The 18231-nt window shown below is 48.8% G+C and overlaps 8 protein-coding genes across 8 annotated transcripts; 4 read left to right on the top strand and 4 right to left on the bottom strand.

The window, feature by feature from the left end:
* Positions 1–382: 382 nt before the first annotated feature.
* On the bottom strand, positions 383–1561 carry B0J16DRAFT_314577 (uncharacterized protein; the record flags this gene model as incomplete). The annotated part of the gene is made up of 2 exons (XM_046125197.1): positions 383–797; positions 846–1561. 2 exons carry the CDS (start codon positions 1559–1561, stop codon positions 383–385), a joined length of 1131 nt encoding a protein of 376 aa, XP_045989905.1.
* Positions 1562–1876: 315 nt separating this feature from the next.
* On the top strand, positions 1877–3494 carry B0J16DRAFT_391958 (uncharacterized protein; the record flags this gene model as incomplete). Its single annotated transcript, XM_046131958.1, has 4 exons — positions 1877–3062; positions 3114–3268; positions 3345–3397; positions 3449–3494. 4 exons carry the CDS (start codon positions 1877–1879, stop codon positions 3492–3494), a joined length of 1440 nt encoding a protein of 479 aa, XP_045989904.1.
* A 627-nt stretch (positions 3495–4121) lies between these two features.
* B0J16DRAFT_314575 (aspartic peptidase domain-containing protein) lies at positions 4122–5848 on the bottom strand (the record flags this gene model as incomplete). Its single annotated transcript, XM_046125196.1, has 4 exons — positions 4122–4240; positions 4294–4790; positions 4841–5617; positions 5664–5848. 4 exons carry the CDS (start codon positions 5846–5848, stop codon positions 4122–4124), a joined length of 1578 nt encoding a protein of 525 aa, XP_045989903.1.
* A 1587-nt stretch (positions 5849–7435) lies between these two features.
* Positions 7436–8139, top strand: B0J16DRAFT_314574 (Cyanovirin-N; the record flags this gene model as incomplete). Its single annotated transcript, XM_046125195.1, has 3 exons — positions 7436–7848; positions 7900–8042; positions 8114–8139. 3 exons carry the CDS (start codon positions 7436–7438, stop codon positions 8137–8139), a joined length of 582 nt encoding a protein of 193 aa, XP_045989902.1.
* Positions 8140–8347: 208 nt separating this feature from the next.
* B0J16DRAFT_37146 (uncharacterized protein) lies at positions 8348–9428 on the bottom strand. Its single transcript, XM_046130411.1, has 2 exons — positions 9081–9428; positions 8348–9027 (listed from the first exon to the last, which is right to left on the bottom strand). The coding sequence occupies exons 1-2, from the start codon at positions 9238–9240 to the stop codon at positions 8396–8398; spliced, it is 792 nt and encodes a 263-aa protein (XP_045989901.1). The 5' UTR covers positions 9241–9428; the 3' UTR covers positions 8348–8395.
* Positions 9429–9907: 479 nt separating this feature from the next.
* Positions 9908–11376, top strand: B0J16DRAFT_330148 (chaperonin 10-like protein). The gene is made up of 2 exons (XM_046126414.1): positions 9908–10354; positions 10409–11376. The coding sequence occupies exons 1-2, from the start codon at positions 10165–10167 to the stop codon at positions 11305–11307; spliced, it is 1089 nt and encodes a 362-aa protein (XP_045989900.1). The 5' UTR covers positions 9908–10164; the 3' UTR covers positions 11308–11376.
* A 19-nt stretch (positions 11377–11395) lies between these two features.
* Positions 11396–12058, top strand: B0J16DRAFT_330144 (6-O-methylguanine DNA methyltransferase). The gene is made up of 2 exons (XM_046126413.1): positions 11396–11686; positions 11734–12058. The coding sequence occupies exons 1-2, from the start codon at positions 11572–11574 to the stop codon at positions 11943–11945; spliced, it is 327 nt and encodes a 108-aa protein (XP_045989899.1). The 5' UTR covers positions 11396–11571; the 3' UTR covers positions 11946–12058.
* Positions 12059–12587: 529 nt separating this feature from the next.
* Positions 12588–17907, bottom strand: B0J16DRAFT_378696 (uncharacterized protein; the record flags this gene model as incomplete). The annotated part of the gene is made up of 4 exons (XM_046130937.1): positions 12588–13151; positions 13204–17321; positions 17371–17694; positions 17748–17907. 4 exons carry the CDS (start codon positions 17905–17907, stop codon positions 12588–12590), a joined length of 5166 nt encoding a protein of 1721 aa, XP_045989898.1.
* Between the last annotated feature and the right edge of the window lie 324 nt (positions 17908–18231).

Genomic DNA, 18231 nt, shown 5'->3' with positions numbered 1-18231 from the left:
AGGTTCAACCTTACTCTATTTGTGCTCCTGCTAGTAGACCTCTGGGCCACACATCACTTCGACCCTAAATACGACTGGAGGACTTGGGAAATAGATGATGATGGATCATATATGCATCCGGAAGCGTGGGCAACTATTTCGACGCTTTTTATGGTGTTACTTGCGAATGTTTGGTTTCCAATGCCAAGGGTTATGATTGACAGATGGTTCCCTTGGAGGAGAGCCTGGCTGCAGTCATGGGGATTGGAAGTTACCTGGGACGTTCAATATGCTTACTATAACAGAAGACCTCCAACCTGTGTTTATTTGTGCCTTTCCATAAACTTGGACCAACTTTAGATAGTGCGCAATACTTCACTGTGTCATTGTTTCAACGCTGAGTTCATAACTCAACAGGATGTTTCCACGCCTGATACGCAATCCAAGCCTGATAAGAACTAACGCCAAGTGAAGCCATTCCCAAAAGAATCGCAAACGCCACTCCTATCAACGTAGCCATCATAACATGTCTAGCACTGCTCCTTCTTTGCATAGATCTCTGTAGCCAACTGCGTGGTTGAGGCGTCTGAAGCTCGTTGTACAAATCCGCCAAACGATCAGCTAGATAAATATACGGAACAGATTCTTCACCAACTCGCCTGACTGAACTGAATTCGAATGTGAGGATGTCCGGGTCAAAAGAACATTTTGAAATGAGAGAGCGCAGGAGCTTCTTGGACTTTGGATCTGAGAGGGGGAAGAGAGTTCCTTGGAGGGAGTCTAGCACTTCGAGAACTAGTTGGCGCGGTAGTACACCTCTGGTGACATGTTAGTAGGGATCAGATGATTCAGATTTTGTCTAGCACCTTTTGAGAGATGAAGATGGACGGGAACAGTCACCGATATCTCTCGTCACTCTCAACTGCTCTTTGAGAACTGATGTGTAGTGGTAGATCTCCAAGGTACTGTTTCTCCTGTCAAATAGCAAATGGTTCCGGATATCTGAAGTAGCCCTGATAGTAATTCCCAGTCGTCTTTTGAGATTAATGGCTTTGAGCTGCTTCTTGGCCCTGGCGAACCCTTCGCTGTTGTTGTAGCTAAGAACGCTGTGATTACCTAGAGGGAAAGAGTCCTGGATGTATTTGCTGAACGGTACTTCATCTTTCCAGTGGACTCGAAAAGTTCCTTTCTCAAGCCTATCGGATGAACGATGGAGAGCTGATGGATCAATCATAAGCATGGCTTTGACACCAAGTGTAATTGCATCTACATTCCCTTGACAAAGCTCCGATAATGTCGCATCTGGATGCGCTTTCAAAATTGAGATAGCTGTGAAGATATCGGAGTGTGTTTTGACGCTTCTGGTTGATGTAGGTGTTGCGTCCATATAGGTAGACAGGACAGCTTTGTAGTACTGTAAATATCGCTGGAGTTGAGGAAGTCGACTACCAGGGCAATCCTGACTATTGCATTGCGCTGCTTTGTGTTCGACACAGTCTTGGCAGACTTTCCATGACCATATAGTTGTGGCTAGATGAATGGACAAGTCTGGCCCAAAGTCACTGCTGATTCTGGTCGTCATATTGGTCTTGTGTTACAGTCGGCGTCCTAAAATAGGTACTTGACGGGACATTATAAGCTAAAGAACACCCATCAAAAATGCCTAGCAAGAAGCCTTGACCACAGCCTGATCGTGAGAAGTGCTTAGGGGTCGATTCAATTGGGTTGCCTTGATAAGGCAACGTGCATATAGCTTATATCAAATGTCGTCACATTCAGATTCATGTCAGCCATGCGCTCCAGGCTGACGCAAGCCTCTTCATAATTGTTAGTATATAGCCACGGTTCTTATTCTGCCTTTTTGCAATCTTCACAGGCTCCCGTATATCTAAGGAAAATGTTTGACATAGTTCGAGATGAGGTAGAAGGATCAGGATGGCTACATCCTCATCTGGAAAAGCTTAAACTCCCATTTCATTCACCTTTCAGTATTGAATCAAAGGTTGAAGAGACCACAAAGCCTACTGCGCCTCATCAATTCCCACCCAGCGTCGGTCCATCATCTGGTGAGACGTTACAAGATAAAACACCCGGTTTAGCGTTACCTGGTACGGATTTGCTATACTTCGACAAACTCATTCCCGAACGGTTAAAAGCACGGTTTTTCGACATCAAAGTCCTCTATACTCAACCTCTTATCGACGCCATTACCAAGAAAAAGAACGACCCTGGTGACATCTCAATGAAATTGAGGTACCTAGGATTGGACTCGGACAATGCTGAGCTGTATATCGTCTTACAATGTGAGAAGAAGATTGCAAAAAGGATCAGGAGGTTCTTTGCACAAGCACACGTTGAAGAAGAACTCTTGCCGGACTTCCGAGTGTTGGTATTAGATAAGACGTTACTGTGCCTCTCCAACGATGGTGTCACACAAGTCTATTCGGGGATGGTTCCTGAAAAGACTGTTTGTGGATTGCCTATTGAACTGAGCAGAGGAGATAGATCTGTCAGTTGTACTCTTGGTGGGGTTATAATGGTTGAAAATCGTCAAAAACGGTTGTATGGACTAATAGCTGGGCATGCTTTGCGAACGCTGCAAGCAAGTTTACCGATGACTGAAGACTCTGGGTACTCATCTGGAGATGAATACTCTGATAGTGATGATGATTCCGTAACCACATCAGACATTTCTTCAAACCCGCTGGATTCCGACATCGAGATACAGGATGACGATCATGAACAACCAATAATTAATATCGGTACTATCGTTCATGACATTTTCAGTATCCCCGAAAGAAACAATTATGACTGGGCACTTGTTGAGCTTGGACAGGAATATGCACTGCCGAATATAGTGACCCCAAACCGACAGGCGCAAACATCCGATCCCGTGGACTCCCAGGCTGAGATTCAATGCTACGACCCTAGCTCTCTCGAAACTTCCATTACAAAACAAGTGATTCTGCTTCGACAAGGTCAATCTTCAAAGGCGGAGTTATCTTTCAATACATCTTCACTCATGATCTCTCCCGGTTCAAGATTCGTCGATGCCTATGACATTATAATGAAGGATGGTTCCTGTAGGTAACAAGTTCCTGCACGCTCTTTATTCAAGCTAACAGTGATTATAGCATTAAGCCCGGGTGACTCTGGCCTGTGGGTAATAGATGCGAAAACGTCAAGGTTATACGGCCACGTCGTCTCCATGGATGCTTTTGGAGAAGCCCAAGTGATGCCTATCCACTGCACTCTGCAGAGTATCAGGAAGCATCTGAAGGCAACACGAGTGAGTCTCCCGCTAAGTTGGGAGGTAGAACAATTGGCATCGTCACCTTGTTCCATACTATCAGAACCACGCACAGCACCTGTTTCAGATTCGATGTTTCTTCGCAGGCTGCTCCAGCGGCACGATTATGTGAGTGAAACTGATATAAACTCTACATGTTCTCGCCCTAATTATAAGCAGGATGAATCAGATAGGAGCATGGACAGCGGGCCGTATCCGATCGTAGAAGAGGAGCGTATTAGTAGTGCTGAAGTCTTGATTGCAAGGGCTTATCTGCGTTTCGGGTTCTATGACATCAACAAGTCCTCTAAAAGAAAGATGTAACTTGCAGAGTAGCCGGTGTTGGGGGTTTACAAGACTGATTTTATGTAATACAAGAACGTGGAGAGGCGCGAAAGGATGGGATGTGCACATATGCAGTGGGCTTTTATACTATATGAGCCTCTTTTACGATCATGTTTGAGTTTTGTAGCAATTATTCAACGATCCGTCCGCGTCCCTTATTGGAGTGAATGTCTATTTATCCATCTCTCAGAAGTGTAGCTTTTCCCCCGTTCACTTTCTAGTTTATAGGACGGTGGTCCACCATATCATGATGATTTGTTCCAAAGAGGTTTAGTACCGTTGGAACAAGATAGCCCATAGAGAAGTGAAGTCCAGCATGGTAACTCGAGAGAGGCCGAAGAGGAAGAGATAGGGTTAAAAATGGAGCTAAGAAACCCAAGAGACTATGAGGTCTTGAGTGTCTGTCTGGCCTAGGGTGAAGATATTTAAGATTATTTCTATACATACAATACAAACAAAATCCCACCAATAATCCATACACTAATACAATTAAAACAAATAACTAAAATCAAAAGACGATGATCTTTCGCTCCGCTTTGGCTGCCTGTGGACTGCTAGTACTATCCATCTCATGCACATTCGACCTCTGCATATCTCCGTGCGCAGGATAATAGTAGAAAGTATTCTCTGCCAAATCGTCAGCTTACTTGTTGACTATTCACTTCCAAAGGTTGACTTACTCTTCATTCTTCTTTTCCGGTATTGGGATAAAGCATAGTAAACTCCCGCCGCAATCACAGTTGCTCCCAGGATAGAGCCAACCACAATACCGCCAATCACTCCACCAGAAGGCGATGTCCTCCCTTCTTGGCTCTCGTTTTCTGGTTTTGCAGTCGAAGAAGCAGAAGGCTGTATGACACCACTAGCTTTATCACCGCACTTCTTCCCCGTCTTCTCATCAAACACCCTCACGGGCTTGCTCTCCTCTGTAACATTCGCTTTCCAAAGCGTAAAAGTCCCCGCATCCTGATTAACCATGAGATATGCCGCGGTAAGGAAATATCTTCCCAGAATTAGTGCTTCATCCTCAATATCATTGATGAGAATGCTCTGTTGAGTTTGATTATACACTCTCGAACCAGCCTTGTCGATTTCTGCTTCTGGGAATACGAATTGGTTATTCGGAACGCGGATCTCGAGACCAGAGTCGAGATAAAATGTTAGATCGCCGTGGAATCTGCATACCTGGGTTAGAGACACAAGGACGAGTCGCGATGGGCTACTTACTGCTTTCTTTTACTTGGCTGAAAAGCCATCCAGTGAAGGTCCGACGTTGAATGGCCACCTTCAACCCCAGCGGTAGTCTTAAACTTGTCAAAAACATCTGTCGGTGCTTGCATAAGAAGATGATGCGCAGGGTCAATACAGAAATTCAACGCCGTCCCTGCGGTAAAAAGACTCGCATTTGTTCCGCCGACAAAGTTTATCTTGATGTCCCTCACAGTAACTCTCATGCCCGTATAGCAACCCTGCGCTTGATCGAAATGGTCATATACCAAAGGCGCAGTATAATTCTTCCCTGGGACTTTCGCCTCATCGTATCCGCCTAGCATGAGCGATCCATCGAAGGGCTTCTCACTACCGAACTGGCCCCAGAATATAGACCATACTCTTGACGTTATCTTCTCCGCCTTTCGTAAGGCGTTGAGATATGTTGAGTTACGGCCGAGACCGAGAGCGCTGAGGGTAGTGTGGCTGTCGTCCCAATTGGATGTTGGTATACCAAAAGAAAACTTGGGGACTTCAACTGCTCCTTCGAGTTTGAGCTTGTCGATGCCCCCAATACTTTTCTCAGGAAGAGTCTTAATGCCGTAGACACTGCCCTTGAATATTGTCTCGTTAGGAGCGCCGCCTGCTTCGATGAGGTTTTTCGTCATGGTGAAACTTTTAGAAACTTTCTCGTTGAATAGACCACCTCTTTCAACCATACAAGACTTTTCGCTATACATTGTATCGTTCATGCAGTGCGGTTCGCTGTTGTATATGATGGTATTATTCAGGTCACTGTCAAAGTTAGTCGAGTGCAGTAATAATCGGGTGTCAAACATACGCCCATGGCAAAAGCACAATCTTCTGCGGCGGAGTCCCAACTTCCGCTGGTATACCTCTCATGAGAGACTGTTTATTGTCGCCGAGTATCTGGACATCTCGAAGGGGAAGAACCAATGGCTCTGCATCGCAGGATGAGGCGAGCGCTGCTCGCATGAAGAGCAAGACTGATAGGAAACGACGCATCGTGGAGGTCGAACAGCAAAAAGATTGATTAGAGGTTGAATTCTAGTAAACTGCTTTCATGGTGGGCGAGATCAAGACATGTTCTAGTATTTGTTCGTTACGAGGGCTCGTGCTGGTGGTAGGGGCCAAGCCATGAGACTCACACGAACCATGTTTGTTCAAAGACGAACTTGGACCTTACAGCAAGCTATATTCTATTTCTATCCCGCGGTATACTAATTCAGGCAGTCTGTATGACGTCGGTTGATCCTTTTGACAAAGAACGTCCAAAAACTTTATGGGCTTGGTTCTTTTTAGTTTCTTTGTTCATCACCATAACTCGACGTCTGTCTCGTTTGTCTTTTCTTTTTACGATCGGACCGAAGAGAGTCTTTTGGATCAGAACTAGTCTTGATCCTGGAAAAGATCGCTCTTCACAGAAGCGGACAAAGGTTCTCACAGCACACTTGACCTAGGCCATGGCACAAGTTCAGCCCACCACGTATATAGGATCATCATCCGAAAGAGGCCACCAAGGCCAATAAATCAGAGCATAGCAAGCGGAACAAGTGCTGAGATGTGGCGAAAAAACAAGAGTATTATATATTTCAACCCAAGGCCACCCTATAATCTTGGACCGGGCTCGATGTATGCCTGAGGTTCTCTACCTTCCGTCTTAACTGCAAACACTCTGAGTAATTGAATCTTCCGATTTTAGCAAACTTCAGAAGGGGGTCACGGGAGCGATTCGAAGGTTACTATAGCAGTAAATCTGTCCGTGTATGTTCGACTCGAGGTCATAAGGGAGGGGATTTTGACAAAGTGTATGTGATCTTAGACAACTTTTCAGGGTATTTTATATCCTACACTCGAAGACTCGGCGAAGTTCCTTCGTCAGGTAAGCAATGCTGAGGGATTTCATGCGTGATCTGCATCCATTGTGCCGTGGAAAACGACTTGGTCCAAATTGAAGAAAGTCCAATACGAACGGATCACATTCTGTGCACTTAGCTGCTATACCGGTGCTGCAACTCTCACTCGCCCACTAAACTAGGTCAAAGCAGGCAGCACTTGTCTACCAATACCATTTTTATAGCACTCGCTTCATGTTCACTGACCAGGTGTCGGTATCTCGCATTTCACAACATGCGTCTTATGACAGGGTGGTTCTTTCATGGTTCTCGAACAACCCTCTGGGTAGGATACTCGGCCTTCTCGAACACCCAACTCCGTGTAATAGGTTCTTTGACAGATTTGTATGTTTCGAGTTTGCCAAGTCGTATGATACCACAAACAGAGTCTCAACCTGGTACAGAGCCAGGATCATGGGAATGTTGTACTTCAAATACCTTTGTTCCATGCCTCGAAAATAGCAATGTTCGCGTAAATCAATAAGGCACTGGACCATCTATAGAAACTCGATCAAAGCGATATGTCTGAGCTCGATTCCCTCGGGTTGGTTTCGTTAAGCAAGTCGGCTATTCCAACCTGATACCCAGATCAGATTCCCGATGTTGATCTATATAGAACCACCATGAACCCAGATCCAAACATATTCACCCATTAACAACAAAACAGTCATTGAAAACAACAATCTCACTCACTGAAATGCATTTCAAACTTCTTTTAACTTTCGCCCTCGGCGTCTTTGCCGTATCCCCCTCCCAACCTCCCTCCTCCTCTGAACTCACCAAGAGTATCGCCATCACCGACAACAACGGCACATCCCACACCATCACCAACCGTGATTGGGACTCCAACTACGCCTCCTTCCAAGCCCGCGCCAAACTCGAATCCCGCTTCAAAACGGGTGGATTTCTTGACAAGTGTAAGAACGTGCGCTACTACCTCGCCAAACCCGACGAGAAGAATCCCAAAAAGAACGGGTACAATTTCGGGTACAAGAAGTCACCGTGGCTCGTGGCTGAGTGCCCGGACAAGAAGGGCAATTTCATCTGTACTTGGCTTGAGCTGGGCAAGTGTCTTGTCAACCGGGATGGAGAGCTGTACCAGGGCAAGAAGTGAGTAGAAAGAGTCAAATTTCTGTAGAGGAAATGCTAATGTTATGATAGTGGAAATTTTCAGGATTCGTGCACGCAGTGCAATCTCAGAAACGACCGTTGGTTCAATTGTGGTTGCTGGAAAAAGACTCCCAAGGGTAGGATCGAAATGAAGGACATCGATGAGCGTTTGAAGAGAACATCGATCGACCTGGGTAAGACCCCCTCTCTTTTCTGCTTCAGTAAATGCTAACTTATTTGTGTAGACGTTGCTATCGCGGCTCAGGATGGCTACTTGTACTGCCACGGTAACTGGGGAATCAAGGACTTTTGCAGTGGACGACCTTCCAGTAATCCATTCTCGTTTAGTTGCGCTGATCGCAATCAAGGGCAGTCGTGGTGTGGGCAGTAGAGAACTATGGTCGATTTGTAGCTTGCTTTTTTTTCTTCTTCTTCGTTACCTTCGTTCATGATAGGTAGTTTATGTATCATTGCCCTTGTTAGGGTAGTTTAAGTGATGGCGTTACGAATCGATTCGGTCGGCCGTCCCAGTATAGTCGCAGTCTAATCAGATCTGGATATTCAGTGTCGTCTCACCTCTTTGTTGTCGCCATCGATTTGTTGACTCAACCAACTCAGAACAACCCTTCAACAACCAGCCCCATTTCCTAAGAAAGCCCTCACTCACCTCCCAACTCCTCGCATCATGCGCCTCTCCCCAGACAATTAGATAGGCATCGTCCAAGCCTTGGCTACTCGTGAGTCCAAGGATATCAATGCACAGTTCATCCTCATCAATGACACCGCTCGAATATGCGCTTAGCATATTATCTCTCAACCTCGGAATAGGCAATAAGTCCACCCAAGGATGGTGCTCGATTTCGGTCTGCAACTTTGTCGGTCGCAAAGACTCGGGGTAATTGTCGAGGAGTTTAGGGCCGAAAGTGTTCCACGGGGATATCACTTCGTCGCAGCATAGACCTTCGAGCGGGATGCCGATGTGCAGCGCATTGTTGGATACGGCATTAACGGCATTGAGACGAATCAGTGAGGGAAGAACAGCTGGACGGTGAGAATTGAGAGAGTGTTGCATCTGAACTAGTTGCATGAAAGCGTATGCAACCGCGCGTTCGCGAGGTGTCGCTAAAATGAGAATGCCATCAGACAGCTCATAACGAGAGTCCCGAGCTTTCCGTTTCCCTTGACGCTGTCAGTTATGCCGCTTTTTGGACGAATATACGGTGAGTACTGACGATAAGCTCTCTGGTTCAAGCGGTTCTGTCTTCTCCTCCTATCCCTGGCTTCAGTGATACCCGTCCAATCATCGTCCGGGTCTTTGAGTTCCGTTAATTGTCGGCATTTCGGGATCGGAGCTTGAGTAAGCAAATCCGGTTGTTGTTGCGGTGCCGCCATTTGGAGTGGAGGATGGGACGGCTTTCTTACGTACAGAGTGCGATTGAGTGGCTCCAGTCTTTTTCCGTCTGTATTATGCTGGAATGCTACTCAAACCCAAAGAGTAGAAAAAAGAGAGAAAGATGATGAATAGATGGTGTTAAGAAATCATCATCGGAGATTATAATAGCATATGCATCTAATTGCTGACATGAACCAACAGATTCATTCGTCTCTTCCCTCACAATCATCCCAATTAATCAATCAGATCTAATTGTGGAGCCTCTATCGAAGACGCTAATGCAACCTGCTGACATCAAGGCTCCGAAAAGAGTTTGAAGTATTCCTGGCTGTCGGGTTTTAGATCTCGTCCTACTGATGTCAGACCCTTAATCAGACATCCCAGATGAGACAAACCATCGATCTTGGCGTACATAACGACTATCTCCGATCAGTACTGTACTGCACCTGTCTGTGCCTGTCACTGTAGATAGATACCAAGTATAGTGACTGTACCCATAATACTGCTTCGTCATAAATAACTACCGATGAATCTGCCATGACAACCTCGTGGCGACCCGCTTCCGTCTGGAGCACGTCACCCTGACCTTGACATGCGGCCCTTTTAGTGGACAAGCACCGGCGATGGCTTCCTTTTTCTTACGCTACTACGCTATGCCATTAACTCCGATTATATCCAGAAGTCGATGCTGATAAATTCTTTCTAGAATTGAATTTTTCTTTCTATGACGTTGTGGAGTAGATCGGATCCGACCTTTGCCTTGGATGTCCGTGGAATTCTGATGAACGGGCACGATATATATAAAGACAACTAGACAGAACCTCAATTGACGATTTATTCATACCATTACTATCTCTCATATACCCTTAACAATAACTACAACACTCACAACTTATACCCCAACTTACATACACTTATACAATATGTCTACCGACTACGAGTTCAAGGGCTGGATGGGTCGTGACCCCGACTCCGTCAACGGAAAGATGGAATGGGACTCTTTCGAGCCCAAGAAGTGGGAGGAGAACGATGTTGATATCAAGATCACTCACTGCGGTATCTGCGGTTCCGACCTTCACATTCTCCGATCTGGCTGGGGCGAGACACCTTTCCGTAAGTTACATCACTCTCACTGAACTTCAAAGAACAATCACTAACAGTATGAAGCCTGCTGTGTCGGTCACGAAATCGTCGGCAAGGCCGTCAAGGTCGGCCAAAATGTCAAGAACATCAAGGTCGGTGACCGCGTCGGTGTAGGCGCCCAGGCTCGCAGCTGCCTCCGAGAGGACTGCATCGAGTGCTCCGCCGGCCGAGTCAACTACTGCCCCGAGATGGTCAGCACCTACGGCTCCGTCTACCCCAACGGCATCGGCAAGTCCTACGGTGGATACGCCGACTACAACCGTACCGACTCTCGCTTCGTCGTCAAGATCCCCGAGGGTCTCCCCTCCGAGGACGCCGCTCCCATGCTCTGCGGTGGTGTCACCGTCTACGCTCCCCTCCGCAACAACGGCTGCGGTCCTGGAAAGACTGTCGGTATCGTCGGTGTTGGTGGTCTGGGTCACTTTGGTGTTCTCTTCGCCAAGGCCCTTGGTGCTGATAAGGTCGTCGGTATCTCCCGCAAGGCTTCTAAGAGAGATGAGGTCCTTGCTCTCGGCGCCGACTCTTACATCGCCACTGACGACGATGAGGGCTGGTCTGACAAGTACGCCAAGACCATTGACCTGATTGTCTGCACTGTCTCCAGCAACAAGATGCCCTTCAGCGACTACTTCAAGCTCCTCCGCCACGGCGGCAACTTCGTCCAGGTCGGCGCTCCCGACTCTGGTGAGCTTCCTCCCGTCAACGCCTTCACTCTCATCAAGGGTGGATTCAAGCTCAGCGGCAGCCTTATCGGATCTCCTGCTGATATCGAGGAGATGCTTGAGCTTGCTGTTAAGAAGAACGTCAAGCCTTGGATTGAGAAGCGACCCATGGAGGACGCTAACCAAGCTATTGTGGATATGGAGAACGGCAAGGCTCGCTACCGATACGTGTTGGTGAACCAGAAGAACATTGAGCAGTAAATGCAGTTTTTGTTTAAGGATACCATTTTAGAGAAAAGATAGAGATAGACTTAATGGATGATGAATGACAAAATACAATAATTATTGGCAACAAATTTCCTACATGCCTTCAATGACTCGATAATTACATACCCCGCAATGTGCATCACGCCCTTTGAGATAATGATTGCGATTGAGAGAGAGTCTTCATCGCATACAGAGCAGACAGAGTCCTGAACAGTCTCAACTGTAGTTTAATAGACACTCGTGTGTCATACCACCAAAATGCCTCGTTCAGATGAAGCACAAGCCTTCTTCTACGCCGTTTACTCAGCTGTCCAAGAAATCCCTTATGGCAAAGTCACCACGTACGGACACATCGCCGCCCTCGTGGGAACTCGTGAGTGCACTTCCAATACAAAAACTTCTTTGTCTTACACGATCTAGCACAACGACCTCGTCAAGTGGGCGTCTGTCTAAAACATCTCCCCGCCGACCCATCTCAACACTTTAACCACGACAATGTACCATGGCAAAGAGTCATCAACTCCAAAGGACAAATATCGCCAAGGTTAGTTAGTTTACTCTCTACTCAAGGACTCCAACTCACTCTACAGATCTCAACCAGGGGGATCTCGCTCACAGGCAGAAGCCCTTGAGGCAGAAGGCGTAGAGGTCGAAACAAATGCCATGGGCGAACACTCGGTGGACTTCTCACGATACGGTTGGTTCCCAGAAGTGCTCCCATCAGAGGAAGACGAAGAAAGCGAATGATTAAAAAGGTTTTGAACTAGTATTTACCACTATCGTTTGGAGCCATTAAGGCCCCGTATATGTAATTGTAATGCGACCCCAATCGGGGTCCCTCATAAAAGTCGTCCCATCTTCCGCTCATCCTTCAATAAAAGTCCTGCCACCCAAGTTCCCTCCATCTGGGGAGAAATGGAAACGAGAAAAAACAGAGAAATGACACATGTACAATGGCAGAACCCAAATAACACACATATTTTGCATCGAGCCGCTCGTGTAGGTGAAAGATCTCTCCCCATGGCAAGAAAAAAAAAACAAGAAATAATAAATCCTCCCAAACTCCTGGCCAGTGCTGAAAACTTGGTTGGGATGCCCGACGGAAGTCGCCAGACCATAAACTCGAGGGGGAATATAGTGAACAACATCAAAGCAGAAACATGGAGACACATAAAGGCGTTGCAAAAAGTCCCATCCCAATCGACCCCGTTTTGAACGTGCCCCGTCATTGGCTCCAGTGCATATCGTAGAATCGACTGTCACAGTGAGCCAATCTAGAAGCAGTTCAGGCTTCCCTTCTTCTTCTTCCCCTTGTTGATGGCATTCATGCGCTCCTCGAGTTGACGTCGAGCAGCTTCAGCCGCTTGTCGCTTCTTGCGCTCCTCCTCAACAGCTTGGAGACTCCAGCGGTTGTCTTGAACCGGCTCAGGTGGTGGGCGATCCTTGAGCTCCTTCACCTCAGCCTCTAGCTCACCAGCACGCTTCTTCCAGGCATCACAATCGGCCTTAACTTTGTTAGTCTGCCTTTCTAGGTCGGTAAGAGCCTCCTCAAGAGTCTGGGTAAGCTGGCGCTCGGCAGTAAGGTGCTTCTCAATCGTTCGAATGCGTGCCTCTTGATCCTCGGTAATTTGAGAGATGTTGAGATTGTCCTTGCTCATTGGACGCCCACTAGTGGGGGAGCCGGGGGCGCCGTTAACGGGAGATTGCGCGCCGTTTGGCAGAGGAGGAAGCGGGATTGCCGGTGGGGGCGATGGCAGAGAAACGTGAGATGCGCTCTTGCGGATGGTTGAGTTCGAGTTCGAGCGTTGAATACCAGCTGCCACTTCATCCATCTTGTTCTGGTTCTTGTCAGTAAAATCCATGGATCGCCAGCTTGAGTCCCGAACTCACCTGAAGAGCGGTATAGTCTTCCTTGAGGACTTCCAACTCAGCTGTGAGGCGTGCGGTGGTTGCATTGGCCTCATCCAACTTAGTATTGCGCTCGGTTTGGAGAGTGCTCAGGCGGTTGTTGGTGATCTGAACTTCGTCAAAGTTGTTCTGGAGCTGCTCCTCCAACTCCTCCACCAATCGGCTGTTCTTCTTGCTTCGATCGTCGAGATCTGTCATCCTCTTCTTGGCGAGCTTAATCTGCTCCACCAATGGGCCTGACGCGGCACCCCCGTCAATCATCTCAGCCAAAGCTTTCTTAGCATCCTCAAAGTCCTTCATGATTTGTTCGTTAATAGCTGTAAGCTCGGTGACTGATGACTCAATCTCGCTTCGCTTAGCGTGCTCGACATCGAGAGCCTTCTTGCTGGCAGCGAGCTCGTTGATACGCTCTGCCAGCTTTCCAACGTCGGGATCGAGACCCAGGGCATTAGCAACGTGAGAAGACGCCTTGTTAAGTTCGTCTCTTGTCTCGGCGAGCTCTGTCTCCAATTGCTGGGCACTCTCGGCATGCTCAGACAACAAGACCTCAACCTGCTCTTCGTAACCCTTCTGTTCGGCGGTCTTCAGATCGGCCAAGGCCTTGGCGTGTTGGGCCTTCAATTCCTCGATGGTCTCATTGGTCTGTGCAGAATCGCCATGGGCAGCGATCTGCTCCTGGAGCTTAGCGACAAGTTCCAGTTGACGAGCGTTGTCCTCCTTGACCGCCTCGTGGGCCTTGTGGAGTTCGTCTAATTCAGCACGAGCCGCAGCATGAGCCTGCTCCAACTCGGCAACCTTGGTAGCGTTGCTGTTGATAATAGCCTTGTACTCATCAATCTCATGGCGCAGGAAGCCAATGAGGTTCTGTTGTCGCTGCTCAGCATCCTTGGCTGACTCATCCTTGTCGCCATTCGTCAGGGATCGCGAAGACGAAAGTTGAGCCTGATTTGACGCAACCTGTGCCTCAAGCTGTCCAATTGTGCCACGCATCTGAGTCTCCGTGTTCTCCATGGAATCGAGAGCCTCCTTGTGCTTCCTCTCCCAGGTAGCAAGCTCACTCTGGAGCTCGGCAACCCGCTTCTCGTACTTGGAGTCAGCATTGTCGGGCTCTTGGGTACTGGAAGTGGCTTCGAGGGCTTGACGCAGAGACTCAAGCTCAGTTGTGAGTGCTTGCTCGCGAGCCATGTGGGCATTTCTAGTTTCAGAGAGTTGTCTCTCGTTCTGCTCAAGCTGATCTCGAAGCGTTGCAACCATCGACATCTCCACAGGGCTAGCCTTCAGACTGGAACGCTCCCTTGTCAGTCCCGAGATAATGGTCATCTTAGTTTCCATCTCCTTCTTGGCGGCCGCTACATCAGCCTCGAGCTCCTGGATTCGCTCGCTTCTGACAGTGAGTTCATGTATAGCAGCGTTCAGGTTGAGCTCGAAGCTCTGCATAGCCTCGGGGTGACTGCCAAAGTTCTCAGTAGCAATGTTTCGCAGTGATGAAAATGAGCGTTGGGCACGATCGACTACCAGCAGGTTCTGGCTTGACTTGCGTCGAATAACAGGAGTACTAGAGCGAGGTGAAGTGGCTTCCATGACACGGGCCCGTGACAGGTCTGTCTTGAGCTCCTCGACAATATCGAGGGTCTCATTGTGTTTAGACTCAAGTTGAGCATATCTCTCAGCGAGTTCTTGCTCGGCAGCCTCACGTTCCTGAGCCATGGACTTAAGTCGCTGGAGTTCTGCAGCAAGCTCGACGCTATCATCGTTGGTCAAGGTATCTGTAGATGCCGCTGCAGGCTTAGTGGTAGCGGTTTCATCGTCAGAGAGGATATCACCGTTTGATGACGCAGCTGTCGCAGGCGAGTCCATCGCAGACGACAGCTCCGAGGAGAGTGAGCGTGTGAAGGAGGATCGAGGACCAGTCTTCAGGTCGGTTGTTCTAGTGTCAGACAAGAAAGACTCGGGGCGAGTGGTGCGCGTAGGTGTGGCAACAGAGATCACGGATTGGCGCTGCTGGTGTGAGTGACGAGCCTCGTCAACAGCATCCTGCATCTCAGCCATTCTACGCATAGCTGATTCGTACTTGGCATGGAGCGAGTCGTAGTCGTTAAGAGTGGACTCATGCTCTACACGCAAATCGAACAGCTCCTGCGTGACGTTCTCAAGCTTGTCAGCAACAAATTTGGACTGGGCTGGGCTTGGGGGAGGTCCCTGCTCAGAGGGCTTCTCCAGGCGCAGAGTATCCTCGTCCACCTCCTTGAGAGTGCCGATCTTGGTATGAGACTGTTCTTGTTCCTCGTCGCCTTCAGGAATGGGCTCTTCCATCTGGCTATGTCGACTAACGTGGGACAAGTTTCGGGAATGTTCAGCTATAGCGCGACGAGCCGCAACACCGTTAGCTGACTCAGCGTGGTTCTCTGTCCCATTCTCGGTTCCAGGTTCCTTGCCATCCTGGATCTGGTCAAGCTCGTAAAGGAGAGAGTCGAGTTTACCAAGGCTCCTTTGTCGTTCAACCACCTGCTCAAGTCGATCGATCTCGCGTTGCATCAGCTCGCCGTCTTGGTCAGCTTCAGCCAGGCGCTCCTCAAGGGTTGAAATATAGTCTTCACAAGACGCCTCGTTCTCTCGAGCACGGGAAATCTCCTTACGAAGTTCCATGATGATAGTTGCGTTCTTTTCTTCGCCGCTGGTATGACCATCCAGCTTAGCCTCAAGATCGTGAAGGTAGTTCTCGGTGTTGTTCTCGCGATCCGCAAGTTTCTGCAGACGAGTTTGGAGTTGGGTATTGATGGTCTCGACGTAAGCACATTTTGTCTCTTTCTCAAGAAGGTTAGTCTCGACATTTGACAAAGTGCTGCGAGTGCTGGAAAGAGATTGTTCCAGAGATTGGATTGTCTTCTCGTACTCCATCACGACTTGTTCGACGGCTTGCGCAAAAGAATTTGATCGGTTGATGCGATCATCTGCTGTATCTCCCGAAATATCGTCGTGCTGATTCTCGCCAGATTCGTTCTCACGAGCGCGAGCCAGCTCGGCAATGAGTCGCGCATGGCGTTGGCTGAGAGCAGTGTAACTCTCTTGGGTGTCTAGGAGCTGGTTCTGAAGCTCTGTCTCGCGCTCATTCTGGCGGTCGGATCGCTCGTTGGTTAGTGGGGCGTTACGTCGAGGGCTTCCGCCATTTTCAGCGCTGCGGATTTGCTCGCGCAGGAAAGCGACCTCGGCTTTGAGGCGGTCAATGATAGCTTTGCTGTCGCCCTGTTCTGTTTCCTGAATCCGTGGCTTCGACTGGATCGCTCGGGCTCGTTGAGCGTATTGGACCGTGTTTAACGTTTCGCTCAGATGGAACTCGGCCGGTGTAACGCAAGCAATCATGTAGGTAATGGCGTTACCACCAAGCGAGTCTTGCAGCAATCGTGTAAGTCGGGAATCGCGGTATGAAACGTGGGCCCCAGGATTTCTGGATGAAAGTTGGCTAATAACTTTACCAAGAGCGGCAAGTCCACCGTTGATCGAGATACCCTCCTTGGCACGATCACCCTGGGCGCCTGTGTTCTTGAGCCTTTCACTTCCAGCCAAATCGACGAAATGAAGTTTACTGTCGGTGGTTACGGAAACTTCCTGACCCGACAATCCCTCGGCTGGCATAGAGTGGCGCTTGTCGGAGGCCTGTCCTGCGCCGTATTTATTCTTGCGCTGAACAAGGTTGAGCGAGAAAACGGCGTGGGATCGCGAGGACTTGGCGTTGATGGCGGTGGCGTCGGTCTGACGAATAGAGGATCCGAAGTTGAGAGCATTCATGAGATCTTCCGCTGAGTTAATCTCGACTTGTTGTAGGCCAGTCAGAATGATGTTGCCCTTGGTATCTTCGCGAATAGCCACGTTAACGCGCTCGTTCATCGGAGTTGTGTCGGATACAAGAAGATCGCGCAACTGTTCGTTATAAATCTCGACATAAGTAGCTTTTAGCGACCACTCGCGGTCACCAAGCGCACTTTGCTGGTTGTATCCTCGGGGACCTCGGAGATGCGAAAGGGAACTGCGATTCGCTTTGGCAGAAGATTTGGGGGTCTCGAGCTTCTCGAAGAGCGCAGTGGCAGCTCTGGGAATGACACCTAAGTGCATATTAGCAAGGGCCAGTGCTTCTTGTCTAGTCCAACTTACCCATCAACTCTTGGTCATACTGCTCGCCAGGTCCCGATGTGCCCATAGTGTAGGATTTACCGGCACCTGACTGACCGTATGCAAGCAAAGAAACATTGTATCCCTGGATGAAAGAATTAATGCAATCGGAGACGTAATCCCAAATACCCTCTTGCATCACCTCAGGACTAAAGACACGGTCAAAGACAAATAGTTTGCGGCCTTGTGGTGAATCGATGGCAAGGCTAGTCTCGGAAGTCGTGTGAACCATAGCCTTCTGAAATCGCTGTGGAATAAGATCATAACCAGGATCTTCAGGCTTCAGCGGCGGTCGCACACGGACGGCTAGAGAAATAAAGATTAGTATTTCGAATTGTTGGTGATGATGGCTGACATACCGACTTTGACAGCCGTCCGACTGTCCTCATCCGAGGCTCTGCTTCCACCTCCAGCCTTGCTTGACATACTCAATCTGCTGGTACTTCTCGGCTGTGCTCTGGCGATGGCACTCATCGGCCTCTGGATTCCTCCCGGCGAGGCCGGGGGCGAACTCGCCATGGCTGCTGTTTGGGAGTTGCGAACGAAATGCGCGGTGTCTCAGGTATCGTAAGTCGCAATGGCGGCGATAACGTATGTCGCTGAGCAACGTAGAAGGCCGCAGAGGGCTTCTTTTCAGGTCTTGTCTTCCGCTGAGGGAGAAAGCGGTCGGCCTTCAGAACGTCATAGATGGTCGCAGCGCCACGGAAAGTTGTCGTTGATGAGGGGGTCGCGAACGAAGTGTTCCAGAGGGTCTCACGTGCGGCAAGCTGGACTCTTAGAAGTTTCAACGAGTGAGGACGAGGCGGTTGTCGAGTGTTTATCCCGACCAGGGGTGTAGGGGGA

Source organism: Fusarium flagelliforme (assembly GCF_020744385.1).
Source record: "Fusarium flagelliforme strain FIESC 12 MPI-CAGE-AA-0113 chromosome Unknown B0J16scaffold_1, whole genome shotgun sequence".
Classification (NCBI taxonomy): Eukaryota; Fungi; Ascomycota; class Sordariomycetes; order Hypocreales; family Nectriaceae; genus Fusarium; species Fusarium flagelliforme.
This window is presented reverse-complemented; position numbering and strand designations above follow the sequence as displayed.

What these genes read in the sequence shown, in the direction of transcription:
- B0J16DRAFT_37146 (XM_046130411.1), bottom strand. Translation starts at nt 9,240, where the DNA reads ATGGCGGCACCGCAACAACAACCGGATTTGCTTACTCAAGCTCCGATC. An exon ending in CTTGAACCAGAGAGCTTATC is followed by an intron (nt 9,028 to 9,080) that starts GTCAGTACTCAC and finishes GACAGCGTCAAG; the next exon opens with GGAAACGGAAAGCTCGGGAC.
- B0J16DRAFT_330144 (XM_046126413.1), top strand. Translation starts at nt 11,572, where the DNA reads ATGCCTCGTTCAGATGAAGCACAAGCCTTCTTCTACGCCGTTTACTCA. An exon ending in CGCCGCCCTCGTGGGAACTC is followed by an intron (nt 11,687 to 11,733) that starts GTGAGTGCACTT and finishes TACACGATCTAG; the next exon opens with CACAACGACCTCGTCAAGTG.
- B0J16DRAFT_330148 (XM_046126414.1), top strand. Translation starts at nt 10,165, where the DNA reads ATGTCTACCGACTACGAGTTCAAGGGCTGGATGGGTCGTGACCCCGAC. An exon ending in CTGGGGCGAGACACCTTTCC is followed by an intron (nt 10,355 to 10,408) that starts GTAAGTTACATC and finishes AACAGTATGAAG; the next exon opens with CCTGCTGTGTCGGTCACGAA.